The sequence below is a fragment of the Callospermophilus lateralis genome, chromosome 5, assembly GCF_048772815.1.
Source record: "Callospermophilus lateralis isolate mCalLat2 chromosome 5, mCalLat2.hap1, whole genome shotgun sequence".
Taxonomy (NCBI): domain Eukaryota; kingdom Metazoa; phylum Chordata; class Mammalia; order Rodentia; family Sciuridae; genus Callospermophilus; species Callospermophilus lateralis.
In genome coordinates this window covers 74869267-74887157 of record NC_135309.1, presented here as the reverse complement: position 1 = coordinate 74887157, position 17891 = coordinate 74869267, and the positions used below count along the sequence as shown (strand labels likewise).

The 17891-nt window shown below is 38.3% G+C and overlaps 1 protein-coding gene across 6 annotated transcripts in view; it reads right to left on the bottom strand.

Moving 5' to 3' along the window:
- Positions 1-46: 46 nt before the first annotated feature.
- Positions 47-17891, bottom strand: part of Brd8 (bromodomain containing 8) — a 42400-nt gene continuing 24555 nt past the window's right edge. For 3 of the 6 annotated variants that reach the window (XM_076856895.2, XM_076856897.2, XM_076856898.2), the window contains 3 exons: positions 17374-17478; positions 16849-16893; positions 14852-15205 (listed from right to left, as the gene is read on the bottom strand). In XM_076856895.2, the coding sequence (XP_076713010.1) occupies positions 15146-15205; positions 16849-16893; positions 17374-17478 (210 nt within the window). In that variant the 3' untranslated portion in view covers positions 14852-15145. Of the gene's footprint in view, positions 98-844; positions 1023-3514; positions 3584-5018; positions 5109-8672; positions 8831-9660; positions 9931-11266; positions 11546-14851; positions 15206-16848; positions 16894-17373; positions 17479-17891 lie in introns of those variants that run through there. The other 3 variants (XM_076856896.2, XM_076856899.2, XM_076856894.2) reach the window with 2 other exon arrangements.

Genomic DNA, 17891 nt, shown 5'->3' with positions numbered 1-17891 from the left:
CAGGTTAACAAAACAGATTTCCATCATCCACCGGGTTGGCTGGCACTCATTCCAGATTACTTAAGTCTCTTCTCTTGTCTAACCAAATACTCAGCACCTACAGAGTCAAGGCATAGATAGTAAGCTATGAATTTTAGAAGCTACAAAGAATTGAATGCAATTTTCTTTTTTGGCAAATAGATCCAACTACACTTTTTTTCTTTAAAGTATGATGCTGCCCAGAAAAGAAACAGGCAAAAAAAAATTTTTTTTCTCTTTTGTGGTACTGGTGATTGAACCCAGGCCTCATTCATGCTAAGCAAGTGCTTAATTGCTGAGTTACATCTCCAGCCCTTTAAAATTTTTATTTTGAGACAGGGTCTCTTCTCACTAAGTTGAACAGGCTGGCAACAAACTTGTGATCCTCCTGCCTCAGCCTCCTGAGTAGCTGGGATTACAAGCATGCAACCCTTTGCATAGCTCAAATGTTCCTTTGAAGCTACTATGTCTAATCCTCTAAAGATGAGAAAGTGTGAATGTACAATAATATTAACAGATTAAGCAACCAAAAAATGGACAGCGACTGTAGTTTACATTTTTAGCCCTCTGATTTGAAGCTTCTCTGGAAGTAAGAGTCCTATTACTTGTTTATCTCCAGCTTTCTTGCTACCTACCTTTATAGACTACTTCATTTCACTATGTATTAAAGTCCTATTGAGTCTCAGAGTCTTCCAAATCATCAGGCACAATCATCAATCCTTAAGGTCCTTGAATCACCTCAACATCACCCTCATTCTTATAAACTTTTCAAAATCAGATTCCAGAGGCTATGCACCTTTTCCTTGCAGCTCACTCCATGTAGTACCTGAATTTGTTCCAAGACTTCACGCTGCATCTCCACAGCCATATGATATATATGATGATCAGAATCATTGTACATCACAGCATTTTGGAACATCAGCATCAGATCCCGCTGGAATTGGGCCATGGTACGAATCCGCCCCTTAGACAGATTCCTCTTCAGGCTAGTTAAGTCCATGGGTCTGCAGATGGCAAGAGAAACCAGAGAAAATCAAGCTGTAATGTGGAAAAAGTGGTGACCTAACATGCTCTCTTTGATAACTGTTTGTTTTATTTTGTTTTTATTTTTCATATTGGGTATTGAACCCAGATTACTTTACCACTGATCTACATTCTTAGCTTTTCAAAATTATTTTTATTATGAGGTAGGCATGGAAACTGCACCCAGCAAACTGGCTATAATGAAAAATGGTAGCAAAGATAATAAAGCCCATCAGATAATAAAATAGCAGCAGCAGCTAACATCTGACTATTTACAACAGGCCAAGCACTATGATAGATACATTCTATCACAAATTAATCCTCTCAATAAACAGATAATGTAGGTATTATTACTGTTGTTATGATGCTGATGAAGAGGAGAAAGAGGAACAGGAGATGGAATCTTACTGTTTCCAAGGCTGGTCTTGAACCGTAGATCTTCCTGCAACAGCCTCCCAAATGACAAGAGAACCAAGCATGATTGTGTGTGCCTATAATATCAGCTATTCAGGAGACTGAGGCAAGAGAATTATGGGGACAGCCTGGAAAACTGCAAGACTCCATCTAAAAACAAAAACAGGGCTAAGTGTGGTTATACACACTTGTAATCCCGGCAACTCAGCAAGACTGCAGGTTCAAGGACAGCCTCAGCAAGTTGGCAAGGCCCTAAGTAACTTAGCAAGACTCTGTCTTATGATAAAAAAAATTAAAAAGGAAAAAAAGAAAGACTGTGGATGTATTTTGGTGGTAAGATATCCCTTGGTTTAATCCTCAGTACCAAAAAATAAAAAAAGGATTGATTATTATTAAACTTTAGTTGGGCAAATTGGGAAACTTAAAAAGGTTAAGCACTTGCCCAAAGTAACACATTCTGGACTCCAATTCAGAGGCAGCCTGACTCCAAAGTCCACAGGTCAAGACACTCTTCAATTATTATAGGAACAGAGTCAGCCTCAGGTATCAAGGCTGTAAGGAACTCCAGTGTTCAGTTTGTCTTCAATAATCACTGTCCTTCCCTACATGAGGACAAACCATTTGTCCTCTCAGGAGTGTATAGAAACAAGGCACTATCTTTTTTTAAAAAAATATTTTTAATTATAGATGGACACAATACCTTTAATTAATTAATTTTTATGTGATGCTGAGGATTAAACCCAGTGCCTCACATGTGTGAGGCAAGAAAGTACCATCTTGGAAGCAGACAGGAGATCTTACTAGACACCAGTTCTGCCAGCATCTTCATCTAGGACTTCCCAGTCTCTAGAACCATGAGAAATAAACTTCTATTACCCAATCTGAGGTATTTTGTTTTAGCGCTACAAATGAACTAAAGGTTCAGCCACGATCTTTTATATTCTATTACCACACTGTTTTATAATAGCATTTTAGGGAAAGGGAGGGGGAAGGGGAATAGAAAGGATTGTCGAAGGTGATGGTCATTATACAAAATACGTGTATGAAGATGTGAATTTGGTGTCAACACACTTTATACACAGAGATATGATAAACTGTGGTATAAAGGTGTATTAAGAATTTTAATGCAAAAAAAAAGAGAGTTCACATATAATGGCATAATTTGGCGTGAACATACTTTATATACAGTTACAAAAAATTGTGCTGTGAATGAATAATTATGAATGTAATGCATTCCACTATTGTCATGTATGTAAGAAATAAATAAAAATTCAAAATACTGTACTCAACCAATGTTTGAAACTTTGTATGCAACTTCTTTTTGGGTTAATATTTTTGCCTCAGAATACCTATAACTAATTAATTGCCTTAAAGTTTTGGAGGCTGAGACAGGAGGATTAATTGAAAGTTCAAGGTCAGGCTTGGCAACTTAGACCCTGTCTCAAAATTTCAAAAATAAATAAAAAGGGGCTGGGAATGTGGCTCAGTGCTAGAGTACCCTTGGGTTCAATCTCCAGTACCATACACATTCTCAAAAAAAAGAAAAAGTCAAAGACTAATTTAAGACTATAATGAATGGATCATATTACTTGAAAAGTCAATACTGCAAAAATAAGTAAATAAAAAGAAAAGAAAGTAAAAATTACTTGCATTACTTCTCAAGTGAAGACACTGAACTCATAACTTTATAAACTTGTTTGGCTGTAAAATATATGTTGAGTCTGCTGGGTCCAGTGGTGCAAGCCTAAAATTCCTGTGGCTCGGGAGGCTGAGGCAGGAGGATTGAAAGTTTAAAGCCAGCCTCAGCAACTTAGCAAGGCTCTAAGCTACTTTAGAGAGACCTTGTCTTAAAATAAAAAAATTAAAAGGGCTGGGGGATGTGGCTTGGTGATTAAGCACCTCTGGGTTCAATTCCTGGTACAAAAATTGTGTGTGTGTGTGTGTGTGTGTGTGTATTGAATTTATAAGTAATATAAAGAAATAATCTAATAGATGGGAAAAGAATGAAAAGACAGATATAAAAAAGCTGCCAACCTTTCTTGACACTTTTTCCACTGACCTTTTCACCACATCCTTGTATCCTGGGGCCTGCCTTTCTGACACAGGCTTCAAAAATGGACTGCTGAACCTGTTAAGGGACAAACCCAGAAAAAGTAAAGAAACCCTGGCAATTACTCTAAATAAGAAGAGTGGCTATGAACAATACTACTTAAAAATACAGAGTTAAGGCTCAGTTCTTGTTAGATTTCCCTTAGTGGAATGCAAACTGAGCAGTATTAAGAGGAAATCTATTGTGAATGCCTGTGAATCTCAGTGAGGATGGCAAGTTGGAGGCCAGCCTGGGTAACTTACTGAGACCCTGTCTCAAAATAAAATAAAAAGAGGGGCTGGGGATGTGGCTCAAGCGGCAGCACGCTCGCCTGGCATGCATGCGGCCCGGGTTCGGTCCTCAGCACCACATACAAACAAAGAGGTTGTGTCCGCCAAAAACTAAAAAATAAATATTAAAAATTCTGTCTGTCTCTCTCTCTCACCTCTCTCTTTAAAAATATATATTAAAAAAAAAAAATAAAAAAATAAAAAGAACTGGGGGAACCTGGTTTCAATCCCCAGTACTGCCAAAAAAAAAAAAAAAAAAAAAAAGGAGAAAAAAGAAATCTAAATCTATACATTTTCTCTTGCCAGTTTAAAAAAATACAGTAAAATATTTAACTATTATTATAATATACTAATTTAGAGCTCAGAAATTTGTTCAAAGCTCCTGAGGGCCTTTATCTGTTAAAAAAAAAAGAATCTACTATATGTCATATTGTAAGGAGGCATACATATTTTAAGTACGAAATATCATGTAATATAAATCAATTTCAGGAGACAATTCAAATGGCACAGCAACATTTTTATTATTTCTTTTTAGATATACATGACCGTAGAGCATATTTTGACATATCATACATATATGGAGTATAACTTATTCTAATTAGGATCAGATCCCATTCTTGTGGTTGTACATGATGTGGAATTATACTGGTCATGTATTCATATATAACACAGGAAAGTTATGTCTGATTAATTCTACAGTCTTTCCTATTCTCCTCCCCTCTCCCCTTCCCTTCATTCCCCTTTGTCTAATACAATGGACTTCTATTCTTCCCCTCCTCATCCTTCCTTGTTGTGGGTTAATACCCACATATCAGAGAGAACATTCAGCCTTTGGTTTTATGGGACTGGTTTATTTCACTTAGCATGACATTCTCTAGTTCCATCCATTTACCGGCAAATGCCGTAATTTCATTCTTCTTTATAGTTGAGTAATATTCCACTGTGTATATATATATCGCATTTTCTTTATCCATTCATCTGTTGAGGGGCACCTAGGTTGGTTCCACAGCTTGGCTACTGAATTTAGCTGCAGTAACTATTTCTTGTACAGACCAGTAAAAGCAGCTGAGTCTTTAGGTATTCTGACCTGTTTGAGGGATAAACATATCTCCTTTTATACTTAAGACCTAACGTGCTAATGCCTCAGTTCTGAACATAATCCTATTACCACTGTGGAGACCCACCTGTGACTGGCAATCATCTTCCAGACTGGCAAAAGAGTTTTTTTAAATAGCAAATGATCCTGAACAGGGTCACCTTGACTTAGATCAGTCCTAGAAGATACAACATGACAGAAAAGAGATAGTTAACTTTACAAATGATATTCTGTCTCTCCAATGATGAGGTTTTCTCAATGCATAGTGCTCCTAATTTTAATACCTGAAGGAATACAATACCACAGGAATAAAAATATATTTAATGCCTTTTTTTTTCCAGGGGAGAGTACTGGGGATTGACTCCAGGGGCACTCAACCACTAAGCCGCATCCCAACCCCTTGTTTGTATTCTATTTAGAAACAGAGTCTCAGTGGGTTGCTCAGGTCCTCACTAAGTTGTTGAGGATGGCTTTGAACTCTCAATCCTCCTGCCTCAACCCCCTGAGCCACTGGAATTACAGGTGTGCATTACCATGCCTGGCACCTTTTCTACTCTTTTAAAATATATAATTTTAGTTATACATGGACACAATATTTTTATTTATTTTTATGTGGTGCTGAGGATCAAACCCAGTGCCTCGCATGTGAAAGGCAAGTACTCTGCCACTGAGCCACAACCCTAGCCCCACCTTTTCTACTACTCTTGAAGATTTGTTTTGTAGCAGCCATGACTTTAAAGAACTGGTCTAGGATAACGCTCTTTTTTTTTTTTTTTTTTTTTTTTTGGTACTGGAGATTGGACCCAGGGTGCTCCATCACTGAGCTACATCCCCAGCCCTTTTTAATTTTTGAGACTAGATCTCCCTAAATTGCTGAGGGTGGCTTTGAACTTGCAATCATCCTGACTCAGCATCTCAAATCGCTGGGTTTATAGGCATTCACCACCATGCCAGGCTGAAAGCAGTCTTTGTTCAATGTTTCCCAAGTGCCTGTGACAGAACATGGCACATAATAGGTGCTCAGCAGGTATTTGATAAGTTAGTCTGGTCCTGTTTTTATGCAGAAATATGTCACACTAATACAACCTCTCCCATATTTCCAAAGAAAGAAACATTCACATACCAAATAACAATTTAAGTAATTTTCTTTTTCATTTTCCCCTGTATAGTGATCTTTAAAATACCTAAGACAAAACCATTTTTTCCTTCCTTCTCTGAGCTAAACTGTCTCAATTTATTTGTCTGTCTATCTATCTATCTATCTATCTATCTATCTATCTATTTATGGTGCTGGGGATGTGAACCCAGAGCCTTGTGCATCTGAGGCAAGCACTCTACCAACTGAGCTATATTCCCAGCCCTATTTAGCTTTTCTTTAGAAGAGTACTGGTTCAATTTTTCTTTTTCTTTTTCTTTTTGGTGGTACTCAGGATTGAACTAAGGCTAATCGCTATACTACTGAGCTACATCCCAATCTTTATATATATATATATATTTTAGAAGTAGTTGGACACAATACCTTTATTTTGTTTATTCATTTTTTTAATGTGGTACTGAGGATTGAACCCAGGGCCTTGTATGTGCCAGACCAGCACTCTACCGCTGAGCCACAATCCCAGCCCTCTTTTATTTTTTAATTAAAAAAAATTTAAATGTTGATGCAGGGTCTTGCTAAATTGTCCACACTGACCTTGGTTAATCTTGTGATCCTCTTGCCTCAGTCTTCAAGAGTAGCTGGGATTACAGAACGCATCATGCCAAAAAAATGCTATTATTATTATTATTATTATTTTTAATACTGAAGATTGAACCCAAAGGCACCTAAACACTGAGCCATAATCCCAGCACTTTTTATATTTTATTTAGAGACATAGGTCTTGCTAAATTGCTAAGTCTGGCCTCAAATTTGCAATCCTTCTCCTGCAGCCTCCTGATTCATTGGGATTACAGACATGTGCCACCATACCCAGTATAAATGCTATTATTTGTAGAAATCTATCAGAACAGGGAGCCCAAAACAAACTTCTTTGTTTCTGGTCACTCAACAGAATGAACAATCTCTCCTTGGTACTGGTGGTACAACTTCATTCACATATCCATATAACAGACCTTTAATGTACCTACCATATGAAAAGCACTATGCTAGGATTTTAACTTCATAATCACAACTTTGTTGTAGAAATTCCTTGCCTACCTTTATGGGAATGAATGCCAAGCAATGATAGTAAAATAAAAGTGAGACTGGAAAGATCCTTCGGACTGGGAATGGTGCTACAAAGACTCTTCTTTTCTTCTTGACAGATCAGTACAGACCAAGGGAAGTACCTAAGAAGAAGGCTCTAGAGATTTATTCATTTATTTTTTACAGTGATGGGGATTGAACCCAAGGCCTTGGATATGCTAGGTAAGCAGCACTCTACTAGATAACTATATTCCACTCCCCACCTCTGAATGTCTTCTTTTAAAGTAGTTTTAAGCTTCCCTACCAATAACAACAACAAAAAATCACCTTTTTAATTTCCCCTTAAGGTATCATGCTAAGTAAATATGGAAACTAGTATCTATTGCTTTCTAATAAAGATTATATGATTAGTGTAGTGACTCACACCTGTAATCCCGGCTACTGAGGAGACTAAAGAGGATCACTAATTTGAACCTAGCCTAGGCAATTTAGTGAGAGCCACCCCCCAATCTCAAAATTTAAAAATTGAAATTAAAAAAAGGCTGGGAATGTAGCTCAGTGGTAGAGTACTCCTGGGTTTAGTCTCTAGTACTGCACCCCGCAATAGATTTAAGAAACATTCTGACTTAGCAATCTTTCCTGAACAAATGAAGCCTAGTAATTAAGAAAGAAGAATTAAAGGACACTCAGTGTTGATGAATCAGACTTGTTTTATAATAGGAGAGCCTATAGATCTGTATTTATATGATGTTAAAATTTACAGTTGGTGCCAGGCATGGTAACACACGCCTGTAATTCCAGCAGCTCAGAAAGCTAAGGCAGAAGGATAATGAGTTCAAAACCATTCTCAGCAACTTAGCAAGACCTAAGTAAATTAATGAGATCCTATCTCTAAATAAAAATTCAAAAAAGGACTGGGGATTTGGCTCAGTGGTTAAGCACCCCTGAGTTCAATCCCAGGTATCCCCCCAAATTATATTTGAGTCATTGGGATTACAGGCATGTGCCACCATGCCCAGTACAAATGCTATTATTTGTAGAACTCTATCAGAACAGGGAGCCCAACTCAGTGAGACCCTCTCTTTAAATAAAAAAATAAAAATGGCTGGAGAATGTGGCTCAGTGGTTGAGTGCCTCTGCATTCAATCCCCAGTACGTACCAACCAACCAACCAACCAACCAATAAATGTATATAGAACCTAAGTGCAGTGGCACATGCCTGAATTTCTGAGTCCAGGAATTCCAGGCCAGACTAGGCAATATAAGAAGACCTTTCCTCAAACCTAACAAAAATAAAACAAAAATCCAACAAACATATTTAATTCACAGTGTTTTTCTTTTTTTTTTAACTTATAAAAGTAACTCATTTCATTGTAACACATTTAAATAGGAATAATAAACAGAAGTTAAAGTATGAATCTTAATCTTGGATAAAAATCTCTACTTATAGGTTTTGTTTTTTTTTAATTTGTTTATATGATGTTGGGCATCATACCAAGAGCTTCAAACATGTTAAGCAAATTCTCTACCACTTAACTATTCCCTCAGATCTACACTTACAGTTTGGAGGAGTTTGCATGACTGAAGAGGATATCCACAAGGGGAGTTTCCTGAATGCTGAAGCCATCATCACAGTCTCCTGAAGGGGGCTGGTCTTCCATCTCTGAAGCATACCCTTCACCTTGATCCTCCTCTTTGGATTCTAGCTGAACCTCACCCTGAGAATTTAAGGAAACTTTTACTATTTGTGTGGTAATTTTATTTGCACAGAATAAAATAAGGCTAAACTTAAAGTGAGAAGAGGCAAATTATTATAAAGCTATAAAAGAAATTAGAGAAAGCCGACTTAACTAGACCTAAATGAATAAATTCTTAGTAAGTATCTTGCTAGAGAATTTTAACTCTGCCTCCTCAACCCCCAAATGAAAAAACAATATTTACTCAATTTTAGTTGGATGCTGTACTCTTTGAAATTATCAATAGAATCTATGGGCCCTGGAGTAACAACTATAGCTGGCCAGAATTTTTTTTTATATATTTTTATATGTATAAAATTTTGTTTTGTTTTTATTTTGGTACTTGGGATTGAACTCAGGGATGCTTTACCACTGAGCTACATTCCTAATCCTTTTTTTTTTTAAAAAGACAGATTCTAAATTGCCCAGGTTGACCTTGAATTTGCAATCCCCTTGCCTGGGCCTCGAAAGTAGCTGGGATTACAGGCATGCACCACCACAACCACTGGCAAGATAATGTCCCCCAGGCTGGTCTCAAACTCCTGAACTCAGCTAGGACACTGGGTGAACTGTTTCATTTAAATCTCACAGCAAACCTACAAAATAGAACACATTATGCTATTTGGAGCAGAGAAACTGAGGTTCTAAAATATTTGGTAATATGCCGAAGAACACACAGCTAAACGTAGTACTAAAACCAGGATTTGGACCAGGTAGTTATAAACCTCTGCAGTTAACCTACGAGCTCTAACCACTCTGCTCTACCTCCCCTTGAAGACCAACCAGACAGCTGATTTAAATTATTTACTTACCTCTTCACTCTCTGTGGGTAGTCCCTGAACCGCACTAATATCTGAGGGAACAGGAACCACCTCAGGCTTTCCATTTTCTCCCTGCAGCCTTTTTTCAGCTATTAAGGGTTCTACCTTGGCTAAAGGCTCTTCAGTTTCTCTGCAGGGATTCCCTTCTCCTTCAGTGGCTTCAATTTCCCTTCCCTCTTGTTGATTGGTACCAGATGGAGGGTAGTAGCCTTCACTTGAGTCTTTGCTGCTAATGCACAATGGCTCCATTAAATAAGCAACCTGTAATCAAAGTATACAGAAACTCCATGCAAATTATCCACACATCAGTAATGGCATATGCTTACACTGACACTGTGATTATGCTTGAGATGGCAGATAGGTTTGAAATCAAACCTATCAAATGTATACACAGGCACTGGGTTAGTTGCTAGGGATGCTATAGTAAACAAAGATATAGTTCATGCATCTTCAAGGAGCTTATGTTCTCAATATTCAGTTTTGATCAATTGGGATTTGCTGTCTAGAAAACTTGAAAAATGTGTTTGCTACAGACTTTACAGAGACAAGTGGCAACATCTGAACTAGATCCTTGCTCATCCTGTGTTCACTTGTAGCATAAATAAATTCTTTTGTCCAAATAATTATATTTCTTTTTTTAAATTTTTTTTTTTTTTTTTTTTTTTTTTTTTTTTTTTTTTTAGTTTTCGGTGGACACAATATCTCTATTTTATTTGTATGTGGTGCTGAGGATCGAACCCTGCATCCCGCGCATGCTAAGCAAGCGCGTTACTGTTTGAGCCACATTCCCAGCCCTATATTTCTTATCAATATATTTCTTGTCCTTATCTCTGTATCAAGTTAATAAGAACCCTTTAAAATTCTGACTTGCAGCGAGGCACAATGGTATACACTTATAATCTCAGTGACTCAGAAAGCTAAGGCAAGAGGATTGCAAATTCAAATTTGTCAGCCTCAACAACTTAGTGAGATGCAGTCTCTGGAAATGAGGGTTAGGGGAAGGGCTGTAGAGTAACTCAGCGGTAGAGTGCCCGTGGGTTCAATTTCTAGTATGGGGGTGGGGGGACTGCCTTAAATTATAATATTTTAAGCTTCAAGGAGAGTTTTGTCAAGAGTAACTTCTCATGACTCTTAAAGAATGAATTGCTCCAGTGGCTGGGGAGGCTGAGGCAAGAGGACCACTAGTTCAAAGCCAGCCTCAGCAATGGCAAGGCAGGTGCTCAACAACTCTGTGGGACCCTGTCTCTAAATAAAATACAAAATAGGGCTGGGGATGTGGCTCAGTGGTTGAATGCCCGAGTTCCGTCCCAGATTCACGCCCCCAAAAAAAATTTTTAAAAAGAATAAATTGCAAGGATTCTCATAAGGCAGTCCTACATATAGAAATTCCACTCCTTTGATTTTAGCTCCCTAAAGACTATATTTGGTGCATATTCTGTATCAGCACCAAGTGCAGGTGACACAACAATTAGCTTAGTCATTGCCACTATGGGCCTCATATTTTAGTAAATATGGAGAAAGGTAGCTACATGTAAGGGTGAGCATTCTCTTAAAAAGTTGATGTTCTTTTGACTTTGGAATTAATGCCCTCTATTACCTCAGAAAGAAAGTGGAGGAGGTTCTGGCGGCTGACTTGCTCTGCCTCTTCTTGAGATTCCTCACTGCCTGCATCTCCCACAAGCAGCTCACTAGTTTCTCTCCCTGGGCTGCTTTCCTCTAGTTCCTCAGCCTCTGGATCTTCAGTTTCCCTCCAGCTGCCCACATCAAGATCCAGACTGGAGTCCCATGAACTGAAGAGGGACCTGCAGTCGTTGCTCAACTCAGAGTCATTGGGATAGTCTTGTTCAGAATCCAACCAAACCCACTCACGCCCCATCTGTAAATACACAGAACAAAAATGCATTAATTTATTCAAATAATATCCCTAAGGCATCTCCATCTTCCAAGTTCAGTAGAAATACAAGGGGCCAGAATTTTTTCTCTATTCATTATTAGGAAGTACAAAAACTAGCAGAAAGGAGACATTAAGAAATGATATATTTAGAAAAAGCTTCATGTCAATATAATACATATTACCCAATAATGTTTTTAACTTGGATTTCCTAATACTCCGTAAGAAGGGAAAGAACTAGACACAGTTAGCTTAACAGACTTCCTTTATCCCAAATAACCCATAAATTCAGCTAAAAGGCATCAAATTTGAGGGAACAAGAGGTATATTCCTCAGCAAATACATAACCTATTAACCATCACATCCTTAAAATTCACTTTTGAGATCACTTTTGGTCATATCCAACTGTATCATTTTTCATAGTAAAAACAGAAACATCAAGTTTTAATGCTATCTTCCCTTGTTCATTATACTACACTATCCTGGCTTTAAAAATTTTTTTTAGATTTGTCTTCTCCCTTTTACAACTTTATTTTTTTTTTATTTTTTATTTTTTTATATTTATTTATTTTTTTTAGTATTCAGCAGACACAACAATCTCTGTTTGTATGTGGTGCTGAGGATCGAACCCGGGCCGCACGCATGCCAGGCGAGCGCGCTACCGCTTGAGCCACATCCCCAGCCCCCCTTTTACAACTTTGAATACAGGCTTTTCTTTTTTTGCTTGGTTCTCTGCTTCCTTAATACTTCCATTAAAAAATGTATATAGAGCCAGGTGCAGTGGTGAAAACCTATAATCCCAGCAGCTCAGGAGGTTGAGGCAGGAGGATTGGGAGTTCAAAGTGAGACTCAGGAACCTAGTGAGGACTAAGCAACTCAGTGAGATCCTCTCTAAATAAAAAATAAAAATGGCTGGGGAATGTGGCTCAGTAGTTGAGTGCCCCTGGGTTCAATCCCAAGTACTAACCAACCAACCAACCAACCAAAAAATGTATACAGAAGCTGAGTGCAGTGGTACATGCCTGTAATCCCAGCATCTTGAGGTGGAAGAGGGAGAACTACAAGTTCAAGGCCAACCTCAGCAATTTAGCAAGGCTCTAAAAATAAATGGGCTGTGGTAAAGAGCCCCTGGGTTTGAACCTCCATATCACACCTCAAAAAAAAAAAAAAAATTACACACACACACTTAATTTCCAATTTTGTCCTCTATTCAGGTAATTTCCAAATCTCTCCATCTTTAATTATATGCACTTTTATCTTATTTCTCTATGTATCTAAGTCAATACCCTACCATCTGCTTCAACTCCACATTTCTAAAATTATAATCACCTCTTCCTAAACCCAAAATAATTTGTTCTTTCCAACTTCCTTATTTCCATCACCAACACTATTACTTTATAAGAACTTGTTAATTGTGTTTTAACACTTCTCTTGTATTCAGTAAGCAAATTCTCTTCCCAATTTGCCCCCACTATGATTCTTCTGTGCCTTTGTTGCTGTACAAATACATCTCTTTCATTTTCTATATTCAATCTGCTCTCAACAGTCTCCTTATTAAAGGCTTTAGAAATCTCAAATATAAATTTCAATTGGCTATTCAAAGTCCTAAGATGGCCCTATTTTTTCCCCTCTGGTGTATTTTCTTACTATGATCTGTGCTAATTAATCACTTTATTGCCCCCACCACCTATGTCTAAACTTCAACTCGGCTTCCTAATCTCATCCATCACTTTCTCTACCAACCCTAAATCTATGTTCTTTATTTAATAGACCTTTTTCACCTTTTAGTGCTTCAGTAACATCACATGCCTGTTTGGATGGCTTTATTTCACATTTTTCTAACTCCTGGACTGAACTCTTTTCCACAGTCTCATAAAGACTATCTTCTACTTGCTTATCTTTCTAACAGGCTTTATAAACAGTTCTATTTAAGGCGAAAAGAACTGTGACTTCTAAACATTACTTTTTTTTTTTTTTTGGCAGTACTGGGGATGGAACACAGGGCTTTGTGCATGCCAAACATTCTACTACAGAGCCATATCCCCAGTCCTAATTGTATCTTTCTTAAACTCATCTTTCTCAAGATGGTATAAAGTGCTACAAAACATCCTATTCACCTTTACTCCCCCCATCTTTTGTTTTCTGCAGTGCTGGGACTCGATCCAAGTCCTTGCACTTGTTAGGCAAAGAGTTCTACCACTGAACTATTTGAGATCCTCTTGCTTCATTATATATAAAAATAGTATTTATATATATAAAATTATAAATATATACATATTATATGTATCTAATAATACACACACACTACAGTGCTATGCTGGGGCTCAAACCCAGGGCCTTGCACTCACTAGGCAAGTAATTTACCAGAGTTACAACCCCAGCTCAACATTGGTAATTCTTAAACTGAGGTTAGCGTTTCAAGAACTACAATGTAAAGAACTCTGCGGGTGCAGTGGTGCACTACTTGGGAGGCTAAGGAGGATTGTGAATTCACACCCACATGTGCAACAAAGTGAGATCCTCTCTCAATAAAAATAAAGCAAGGGTTGGGGTGGTAGCTCAGTGGTGAAGTGCTTGCCTCACACGTGTGAGCCTGGGATTCAATCCTCAGCACCAAATAAGATAAACAAAAAATATTGTGTTCCTCTACAACTAATAATAATAATAATAAATAATAAAAAGAACAAAGCAAAACAAAAACTCTGTACATAAGAGTTCTACACGTAGAAATAAAGAGGAGGGCCGAGACTGTGGATCAGTGGTGGAGAGTTGCCTGGCATGTGAGAGGCACTGGGTTCAATCCTCAGCACCACGTTCAATACAAAAATAAATTAAATAAAGGTCCATTGACCAAAAAAAAAAAAAAAAAAAAAAAAAGGAGAAAATAATACCCTAGAAACATCAGTGAAGAGTGTTAAATGACATAATGTCATTGAGATAAAGGTCAATGCTACCTCTGTCTACAATCTTATTAATCTTCAAGCGATGCCATGAACAGATCTCTTATAACCCTTAATTTCCCTAACATTTAAGAAAAGATAGTCCTTATTGCACAATACTTTAAAACATTATTAGTTTGATCTTGGTTACTTACCTTTTCTTGGCTGCAGCAGGCAGCTCATAAGACCACTTTCCCTGACAATCTCATTTTCACAAATGAGTAAACAGTGATAATGTAGAAGAAACCACAAGCTTCAAACACAAACACACACACACACACACACACACACACACACACAAACAAAAGACACCCCAAAGGCCAGAGATTTTTTTTCATTTTATTGTATACACACGCACTTCACAGATTTATTTTTAAAAAGTCTGTACACTTCACAAGACAGTACAACAAACTAGCTACAATCTGCTAGCTACACATGAGGGCATTAACACAGCCCATGATTTTTGCCCTAAAACAGGCAAATGTGTTACTTCCAACTCTCTGAGAGAGATTTTTCCAGCTCATGACATGCGGCCCAGGCGCCTCCTCTTCTGTAATTCCCAGTTCTGGAACAGGGCCCACAAGCCCGAGCTCTATCTTGTTTACTTCTATTTCAGGTTTAGCTCAAAGAGAACACTCTTGAGGCTTCACTTTTTCATCTTCATGTCTGCTTCAATGGCACAGCGGCGTCCTCTGGTGCCCCCATCCTAGATGACAGCAGAGAAAGAAAGAGGGTATGAATAAGCTGGTTAAGAGTTAAGAGACAAGGTGCAACAGGAATGCAGGGATTTGGTTTAGTGGGGGAGGGGGGGGGAATCAGCCCAAAACTTCAGAGGGATGAGGGGGCATATTTCTTTCTTCCCACAGAGTAGCTAAAAAAAAAAACACCTTGTAGTTTGTGAGAGGAAATGTAGGACAGATTATCTGGATCATGACCATCACAGAGGTCCTTGGAATTCACCTGGGGTCCCACAGAATGACTGTTAGTCATACCACCCAGGCCCAAATCATGTGCAAAGGAACAGGAAGAGTAAACTAAAGGTGGGAAAGTTAGAAAGGGAATTGGATAGTGAGGTTCTTGGCTAACATACCTGTCCAGCTGTTGGTCCCTATAAGAAAGGCCTTTCCTGCAGACTGACCCTGGCACTAGTTCCCTAGCACCTCCTGACAGTTGTTTTCCATGAGATCAGGACAATCAGGCTTCTTTCCATCTGCTGCTCTCTCCCTGCAGCCCAGCTCCTTCCTCTTGTGCAATACTTTGCTGTCTTCAATAGATAAAAGATCCTATTAACCAGCCTTGCAATAGCCAGCCAACTGCTTGGTGATCCAGAGTCACTGTTGCAGGCCAATAAGAAAGAACGGAGACCATAGTGTTCTGTCTGTGGTACAGGCTGAAAGGCCTGTAGGCAAGATGAACTAGTGAACACTTTTGCTGGGCCAGACCATTTTTACATTTCTAATATGCAAGGATTCTAAAATATTTTGAGCTCATGAACCTAAGTTACCTATGAGGTAACTTTTGTAAGAACAAAAATACCACCTTGCATTTATATACACACTTAAATTTTTTTAAAGCCAGTTTCATAATTATCATTCTCATTTTATCCTCACAACAACCCTGTGAGGTAGGCTGGACAGGTACCTCATTATATATTAGTTCTATCACACAGAGGAGGAAACAAGGCCCCAAGAAATTACCCAATGACCTTAAGACCATATAGTTTTTTAGCCTGATGCCCTTCCAGTATAGTATGCCTCATGTTCTATAATGAACCACACAGAATAAGAAAATCATTTAATTCATGGAGAAAAAGAATACAAGTTTTTAGGCTAGTTCTACTAAGCTTACCTCTAATTCCACCAGCCACTACTGTTTATAGTGGGCATTAATACTGAGATCTTTAGCTTAAGTTTTACTGAGTGTGTATCAGGGATTATTTTTGAAACTTTATTTTAAGAGAAAGGAGAAAAGTACTTGCTAAATATCTGCCAGCATAAAGAACACCAATAAAAAGTCGGGTAGTATCTGCTGCTCTAAGTAATTTTCTATTGGAGGTAAAGAATTAGTAAGTGGTGGAGTCAAGAAATGGAGAGCAGGTGCATCCTAGATCGTTACCCCAAGAATACCTCAGTGATACCATCAACATTCCCTACCCAGCCCACACACACACACACATGCAAGAAGACAGAAACGCAGAAGAAAAGACAGTTTCTTATTCAATGACCTAAGTAAACAGAAGTTTAAGACATTGCCACAGTCTATGTGTTGGACTTCCCTCTGCCACCCACCCCCAGCAGGAGCTGAGAACCTTTCTGGCAACACCACCCTTTGCAGCCATTCAATACTTACAAAGAGAGAGAGAAGGAAGGCAGGAGAGCCCATGGGGACACTGTCCTGTTAGAGGACAAACAAACACTGATCAGGTTCCACGGAAACTCAGCCACAAGCACCCCAAACCTCAGGACAGAGACACAAGCACCATACACACAAAGACAAAATTTAAAAACCCAAGAATAAGAGGAAAGAGATACAAAAGCAATCTAGTCATCATGTTTGTGGAACAGGAATTGATGGTCCCTAACTGCTGCAAGCTAGGTCAATTCCCCCCACCCCCTTGAGAGTACTCTCCCAAAAGGAATTAATATTTCATTCACTCAGTTCAAAATTTCTGCCATGTTACTGGGCCTCTCAGTTAACAGCATATTTCTTTGTTTGGATGGGAGCAAATAATTACTATTCTATGATCTGTTTCTGTGCACCATTAGAATGCAGAAGCTTGGCAATACCAAGTACTAACATAAGGTTCTTTGAATACTTCAGACTTTTAGCACTGGAACACTGGTGAATAGTCTCTTTTCTGATCTATCACCTCACCTTCTCTGAAGCATCTTGTTTTCGAGTAGAATCTCTTCCTCGAAGACTTTTAGCACTGATTCCAGACTCAGATGTTTGCATAATCAATTGTGTGGCCAAGAATTGCTATAGGGAAAAGAAACAGGGTTGGCCAGAGACCTGATATAGTAGAAAAAATTAAGACACTTTAAGTTTTGTTTGTTTGCTTTTGTTTTGAATTTAGGGGTGCTTTACCAGTGAGTCACACCTCCAGTCCTTTTTATCTTTATTTTTTGAGGCAGAGTCTCACTATGTTGCCAAGGCTAACCTCAAATTTGCAACCCCCCTGCCTCAGCTTCCCAAGTACCTGGTATATGTATTATAGGTATATAGCACTGCATCCAGCATCAAAAGTTTTTTGCCTTATTGGAAGTTTAGCACATTAGGTTTTTTTATTATTATTATTTTTTAAGGCTTTTGTTGTTTTTTCCCCCTTTAAAAAAATCTTTTTTTAGTTGTAGATGGACACGATACCTTTATTTATTTCTATGTGGTGCTGG